The sequence below is a fragment of the Chinchilla lanigera genome, unplaced genomic scaffold (assembly GCF_000276665.1).
Source record: "Chinchilla lanigera isolate Chin_1 unplaced genomic scaffold, ChiLan1.0 scaffold00018, whole genome shotgun sequence".
Lineage (NCBI taxonomy): Eukaryota > Metazoa > Chordata > Mammalia > Rodentia > Chinchillidae > Chinchilla > Chinchilla lanigera.
The window spans coordinates 15,563,874-15,571,885 of NW_004955419.1; the positions used below are offsets into that span (position 1 = coordinate 15,563,874).

General features: G+C 37.8%; 1 protein-coding gene and 1 pseudogene across 3 annotated transcripts in view; one reads left to right on the forward strand and one right to left on the reverse strand.

Moving 5' to 3' along the window:
* The first annotated feature begins 75 nt into the window (after nucleotides 1–75).
* The window catches only part of LOC102008317 (chromosome unknown open reading frame, human C9orf84), an 80,554-nt gene continuing 72,617 nt past the window's right edge, over nucleotides 76–8,012 (forward strand). For 2 of the 3 annotated variants that reach the window (XM_005382715.1, XM_005382717.2), the window contains exons 1-3: nucleotides 268–504; nucleotides 2,466–2,546; nucleotides 6,564–6,684. In XM_005382715.1, coding sequence (XP_005382772.1) covers nucleotides 2,502–2,546; nucleotides 6,564–6,684 — 166 coding nt within the window. In that variant the 5' untranslated portion in view covers nucleotides 268–504; nucleotides 2,466–2,501. Of the gene's footprint in view, nucleotides 137–267; nucleotides 505–2,465; nucleotides 2,547–6,563; nucleotides 6,685–8,012 lie in introns of those variants that run through there. The other variant, XM_005382716.2, reaches the window with a different exon arrangement.
* On the reverse strand, nucleotides 7,020–7,768 carry LOC102016386 (annotated as a pseudogene).

Below are 8,012 nucleotides of genomic sequence, written 5' to 3' on the forward strand. Positions count from 1 at the left end.
GTCAGCGTGAGGTCACGCGGCCGGAGGGCGGGAACTTTCCCTACCGGAGACTTTTTTTTTTTTTTTTTTTTTTACCTCAGGTAAGATCTGGAGGACCCTGGTGAGAGAAGCGAGGGAAGGTGTTCTTCAGCTGAGGGTAAGAAAAGATCAGGCAGGGCCTCAAGTACGGCAGCGTGGCCATTGCTGGGAAAGGGATTTGTGAAGGCTGGCTGATGCGGCGTGTGGGGACGAGGGCCAGGACCAGCGTCCGTGTAACCTAGGCGCGAGGCGCGGGTGTGAAGGGCACCGAAATGGCCAGTAGGGTTTCACCGCCCCGCCCCCCCAGCTAGAATTGATGAGTTAAACTGCAGGCAGAAAATCAACGAACCTCTGCGATTTCACTTATTAAAGTGTGATTTGTAGGCGAGGGAGCGAGGAAGGGGAGACAGCGTCAGACGTCTTAGAATGACGACAGGAGAGGAAAAGCCATCCCGAAGCTTCATGCTCACCCCTTCGCGGTCTCAGGTCATACTGGGGACGCTCACTTTTCCAGCCCTGTGCCTGCGAGCCTGGCCAAATTAGGGTGTGAACTTCCATGTTAGCCCGGTAGAGACCGATCAGGACGTGGCGCAAGGGAAATAAGATCTTGCCGATAGTTAAGGGAGGACAATGGGGCGTCGCTACAAAACTTTATCCTATAAATACATCCCCTCGTCGGGCATGGTGGCGCACGCCTGTAATCCCAGCACTCTGGAGGCTGAGGCAGGAGGATCGTTGGGAGTTCGAGGCCAGCCTGGGCTACAAAGTGAGCTCAAGGCCAGCCTGAACTGCATAGCGAGACCCTGTCTTAAAACAAAACAAAAAGAAAAAAAAAAAAAAAACTCCTCTAAGCGTGATTTTGCTTGTTTCCCCCATGTCTCTGGTTTTAGAAATAAGACCAACTTATCTTTCTTCCCACGCACCCGCTCCTGTAAGATGGGCTCAGATATCTGTAAATGAATGAAATAAACTTTAAAATTGAAATTCTAAGAATGAATGTAACATATGGTATCTTAAGTACTAAATTTCAGTGACTGACTTCAATACAAAAGTGACTTTTGTAAGGTTATTAATGACAGTGATGAATCTGAAGGTTGGGTTTCCTAAGAAAGGAAAATTTAAGCTAAATGTTGACCATAAACTGAATGGGTAACGTAGTAGAATTCTGCTTGTTAATCTTTTGAAATGACTTCTGAAGTGAGACACATTCGAATTTTGGGGAAAGTGTAATAACAAGAAATGGAAATTCCAGAATAAATATTTGCTTCAAAGATCAGCAATACACTAGTGGGGTAAAGGCACAGAGAGGCAGTGATTGGAAATATTTTCAGAAAAGTAATCAATGCCATGTTAGTTTTGTTTAATTAAGAGAGTGGCAACGCCATGTATTGCCACCATACTTGATAGTACCACAGAATCTGATGATAGTAATGTTTATATAACTTATTGGGATGAGTTTAATTGAAAAGCTTATTGTAATATCCAAACATTTCTGTGAGTCATCAATCAAATAAAATAAATATGTTCAGAATTATCTTAGAAGTTTGCTCTTAGTTTTTACAGTCCTAAGATCGTTAACTGAAAACAGAGGTAGACTGTAGCCCTTTAATATAAATGATATTTTCAGGTCTTTTGGTTCAGTACCTTCACCACAGATAAGGAAATAGATAAACTTCAGACAAATTTAAAATAATAATGAAAGCAGGGCAAGAGCATTTGGATTAAAAATGCATATTTCATTGAATAAAATCTTACCAAACTATTATATAGAAACATCTGGCTTACATTTGAATTCCTCAAGATAATTTTAAATGATAACTTTGATAAACTGGACTCTATCCTAAAGTAATTTTTAAGCTATAATTTCTTGAGTTCTCATATAAATGAAAACTGTTTGGACTAATTCAGCATTCTAAATTTTACTTCTTGCCTCATTCAATGGATTTGTTCATATACCAATAACGATCTTTTGACTTAGTTGCTTTGCTGTACACCATTGTTGCTTTATTCCAAGTGAGCAAGCTATTAGGGAATTTTAACTTCCAGCTTTTCATCTTCTAACTAAGAGAATGGAAATAATTTTCCAAATCTGACTTTACTGCTTCAGAATTCTGTGCTTGGCTATGTGATTTCAAGACCACTTGGGAAAATCACTTTGCCTTCTTTGGAACTCTTTGGATCTTTTGCTACAAAATGATCACATTAAATATATTTCAAACCACCAACTAACACTTATATTGATTGAACAATATAACAATGTACAATTTTATAACAATACTCATTATCCTCTTTTAGGTTTAAAATCACAGCAATAAATGTTACTTTATACTTAACTTTTATCATTGAGAACCTTTTTAAAAAATGAATGAACTGAAGTTTTGTGATTATGAGAGATTTTATACTCTTGGTTTTGCTATTTTACCTACGTTTAACTCTTATATTTCCAGGTGTCGAAATCTGTACCATTTTAAAAGAAATAAGATATGTTTCCAGCATTCAAGTATTATGCAAAAGACTATTTATATGAGGTACAGTATCATTTGACTACTATGTACTTACTAATTATTATATTCTAAGAAGTATTATTTGCATATAGTATATGATAATTTGCAGTAATCCTTAGGTTAATCCTCACTGCAATTACTTTCAGATTGATTTAAAATTACTTCCTAATGATTATATTCCAAGAAGTATTATTTGCATACAGTATATGATAATTTGCAGTAATCCTTAGGTTAATCCTCACTGCAGTTACTTTCAGATTGATTTAAAATTACTTCCCACATTTAATTTACCTTAAAAAATTCCACTTTTGGAAAGAAATTATTATAATAATTAAACAATGAAAATGAATCTGAAGCTATCAGAAGAAAAACTGCAAAATTTGGCAAATTTGGAAAGTCTTTATTAACACCCTAAAACAGTCTTTCTTGGAAGGAGTTGGGGGAAAGTAGTACTTATCTTTATTACAACAGTAACAAGCATGCATGGGTCACTTATGTTGGGCCAGATACTTTGTTCTGATGGGTTATTATCCTACAAGTATTACAATTTTACAAACTTTCCAGAGAAGTTAAATAGCTTGTACAAATATTGGAGGTGATATTCAAACCCAAGCACGTTGTTGAGAAATGCACTGGAATAGTTGTCATACAGCAGTTCACTGATGATCTTGGCAAGTTCATTTGTCCTTTTCTTTATAATATAAACCACATCTACAGGCCAAAAAATGACTTTAGCAAAACTAAAACTATGTTACAGTTTATAGGAAATGGCTGGGCATGATGGTACACATGTAATACCAGTACTCAAGAGGTTGAGGCAGGAGGATGCTATGAGTCCGAGGCCATGAGTTCAAGGCCAGCCTGGACTATATAGTGAGACCCTGTCTCAGAAAAACAAACAAAAATATATATAAACATTTTACGAGAAATAACAAAGACAAGCATCTTTAGGTTTTATTGTTCCCTCATACCCAAGGGAAGCAAATGTATAATATAAGATATGCAATAGACTATATGTGGTCGAGTATTACTGGGAAGGAGTAAGAAGTTATTATGATGCATTTATGAATATATTGATCACTTGGCAAAGTACAGTATATTCATATATCCTGAAGCTTTTATTCTTGCCCATGGTATCTTAGTTTCTTTCTAGTGTCCTATAGTCCATTGTTGCTTTATTCCAAGGGAGCAAGTCCTATAGTCCATGATATAATAAAATATGATACTAAACAATAGCAAATCTTTATTTTCTTTTTTATTAGTATATGTTTGTGATACATAGTATATACACTCATTGTGGGGCATTGGTGTATGTACACATTGCATCTTGATCTCTTCTACTTCGCCTTCCTTTCTACTCCCTCTCATCTCCCCCGTCCTCACATGCTCTTGGCAAGTTAATTTTCCATTTTCTCATTCTCCTCATTCTTTTGAAGAACCAAGTCTTCGATTCATTTGATCTCTTACAGTTTTTTAAAGTCTTAGTGTCATTAATTTCCACTCTGATCTTTATAATTTCTTTCCTTTTCTTGGTTTCAGGTTTGAACTGTTCATGTCTTTTTAGGACCTTGAGATGCATCGTTAGGTTATTTATTTGGGATTGCTGTGTTCTTTTTTGTGTACATTTATGGCTATAAACTTCTTTCTTAGAACTGCTTTCTTGTGTCCAGTAGATTTGGACAGGTTGTATTTCTATTGTCATTTGATGCTAGAAGCTTTTTTATTTTTTTTCCTCATTTCTTCTGTGATCCAACAGCAAATCTTGCAAAAGATGCAGTGCTTTGTAAACTTTATAAGGACAATCTTGAACCATACAAATAATAAGTAAGGTTATTAACAAATGAAGATTTTGCAAAATTAGATCAATTAACAAAAACAAGAGGAAGAGAATAGTTTGACTATGAAAAGTAGTCAGATACCTTAACTCCTCAAATATTTTCTAAAAATCTTTTCTTTATGATCAAAGGTGAAGTAATGACTAAGGTATATATCATCATATCATACAATTTTGTAAAAATTGTTGCAAAAAAGCGGTTATAATTATAACCTAATTATAAAGTTTTGTTTGATAAAAAACTCATCTTGCCAGGCATGAGGGCACCTGCCTGTAATCCCAAAACTCGGGAGGCTGAGGCAGGAGGATCACTACAAGTTTGAGGCCAGCCTGGACTACAGAGTGAGTTCAAGGCCAGCCTGAACTACAAGCAAGACCTTATCTCAAAACCAACCAACAAAAACTGAAACAAACCAACCAATAAACCAAAAAACTTATCTTTTATAACTTTCTTTTTATATAAAAGGGTAATCACGTTTTTCTTCTTATGAATCTTTGGCTCTCATTTTATGTAAGTTATTCTTGCACTTATTCTTGGGTAGTGATCATCACTTATTTAACATGTTATAAACCTTCAGCAAACTATAACACTCTTGAGAAAAAAATACAGGAAACTGTCATTTGTCCAAATACGTAAAATAATGAATTCTGTTGGAAGTTAGAGTCACTAGGGGAAGGGGTCATAGAAGAGATACTGCTTAAGATGGCCCTTCAAAGATGAGTAGAATTTTGATAGCAGGAGGAAACAGGAAGGGCATTTTCAGAGAAACACTGTAGATGGCGCTGTTGATAAGGGAGTGACCACTGAATGTTAAGGGACTGGGAAGTTGAGAAGCAATTTGTCGATTTAGAGGGAAAAAAAGGTACAGTACTGTAATGGAAATTGGAGTTGGAAAGTAAAAGGAAAGCTAAATTACAACTTCCACTAATTTATTCAACTGATTTCACATCACTTTAAAGGAACCGTTTTCTTTACTGATATATTTTTAAAAACTTGAAACATAGTTTGTGGTTATAACAAGTAAAATAATGGAAAGGCATGGAAAACAAAAATCAAGATAGCTGCATTATACTGTGTGTTACTTTTCCTATCATTGCTGAGACAAAATATCCGACACCCAAAGTCAAAGGAGGAAAGGTTTATTCAGCTCACAGTTTATAGAGGTTTCAGTCCATATCTGGCTCCAAGACAGAGTGGCACACGGCGGAGGGACAACAGTTCATTGTAGCGGAAGACAGCAAAAGCAGTGCAAAAGCTCGAGACAAGCCTCTTTCTGTCCCTTATATTGTATCCAGTCTACCTGGATTAAGGTGGTGGCCGTCCAAACAGTGGACTGATCCAGCAGTCACCCACCCTTAATCCAGCAGTGCACTACAAATCAATCACACACTCTAGATTCAGCCACTTCCGAAAAAACTCTGTGCCTGCATAAGGCTTTGGGGGGACATCTAGACATAAACTCTAACACACCAGTTAGTGGAAAAAACACAGTGTTAAGTGATATATGTCTTAATTCCTTTTCTTGTTGCTGAGACAAAATACCTGACACCCACAAGTTAAAGAAGGAAAGGTTTATTTCAGCTCACAGTTTGTAGAGGTTTCAGTCCATAGTCATTTGGTTCTAAGGCCGGGTGGTATGGCAGAGGAGCATCACAGAGGAAAAACTGTCCATGGCAGGGCAGGCAGCAGATAACAAGAGTTAGTTTCCCTTTCCTTTTTATCCATCCACACTACAAGCCTTTTGGGGGATGCCACTCACACCCAGGGTGGGCCTTCAATTATCTACACCCAGAGCTATGCTAACCCAATTTAGTTATCACACACTGTTAATCTCAATGTCACACACCCTAGACCCAGCCACCTCTGAAAAGCCCCACTAAATCCATGAGGCTTTTGGAGGACATCTAGATACAAGCCATAAGAACACATAAATGATGTAATCCCATGTTTTTGGTTGAACACACATGTAAGTCTGATTTAGAAAAAAAAAAAATCTGTAGGATAATATATCAAACCATTACTAATAATTGCTAGGGATTGTGACTTTCCTAATTTTATGGTTCTGTCTTATTAGATATTTTGTAACAAGCATAGATTACTTTTAAAGATAAATTCTGTAAGTTTAAAAAATAGAGAATTTTTAATATTCTGGACATTGATAAATAATATATGTTAAAAGATTTTATAATCTTACTTTCTCATACAGAATGTAGTTAGAAAAAAGTTTTATCAAGATGCTTTCTTGCTTCAAATACCTCCATGTTTCTACCAAGATGAAAATTATACAGGAGTTACTGAAGATGAATATAACAGGCCATGGACAAGAGGTATGTTTTGTTTTTATTTCTCAAAAATATGTGTTTGGGGTTTTTATGCTTCAAAAAGATGACATTTATTCAAAGAAGAAAAAAATTGACAAGATGTCCATCCCTTAGCTCCCTTGCTCCCCCCTCCAGCTGCTCCTCACTCCCCAGAATTGAACTCTTGTTGGAGAGGCAGCAGGACACCCCCTCTCTGATGAGTCAGCGTCATGAGGGGAATCTTTTCAGTGGAGGTGTTGTAGAAAGTCTCGATGTCTTAAAGAGTCCTCTTGTCTTCTTCTGTCACCATGTTAATAGTCTTATGGCCCAAATGCCCACTATGACCAATTGTTTATGCATGTTCAGTTTTTCCTGTTTGTGGGAAGATCAACATTGATGATTAAGGAAACCTGACACCCAACAGTGCCTCTGGCCAGCAAGTCAGTGGTAATAAATACTCTGCTAGAGCCCGACCAGAACTTCCTCATGATGCCATCTCATTCCATTCAGTCCATATCTCCATGCATGGCAGAGGCAGCACAGTCTCTGGCATGCATCTTCCCAGTGAGTCAATAAGCCTTCCTTTGGCTGTTGATGAAGATGACTGCCTGGGTGATGGTCAGGGTTTCACACAAGTCACACAGTGTGTCCAGCTTTCATTCCGCTCATTCCACATTAATGTACAATTGGCATATTCCCTTGAGGTCAACTCTTCCTTCTTCACAAGAATCTGAACTGAGTCCCTCATGAACTTCGTGGTCACCTCTAGGATGCCACAAGGCAGTGTAGCTGACAGTGAAACCACCTGCGTGTTGCTGTTGAGCCTTTGGAATATGTCATAACTCTGGTTCCTGAATTCACGGCTCCGCATTTCATCAGCTTCATCTAATACAAACATCTTAATGTATTTGGGAGACAAGTATCTCTAGTTAACCATATCAGACATCCAGCCAAAGGTTCCCATGACGAGATGGGGAGCTTCCATCTGCAGAGTCTGTACCTCAGCATGCACTTTGGTGCCTCCAGTACAGGCATGACATAAGGCATCGATGTCATCTCCTAATGCCATGACCACCTTTTGGATCTGAACCCAGACAGAAAAAGTACTCATTTACTGACTCTGACCACATCAGTCCCTGATTCTTTTTGTTGTTGTTGTTGTTGTTTGTTTGTTTGTTTAAGACAGGATCTTGCTTTATAGTGGTTTTGAACTCACTATGTAGTCCAGGCTGGCCCAGAACTCACAGTGATCCTCCTGCCTCAGCCTCCCAAGTGCTGGGATTACATGCATGCACCACCATGCCTAGCTAGGCCCTGATTCTCAGTCTTAATGCCTCTTACGTATCTGACAACCT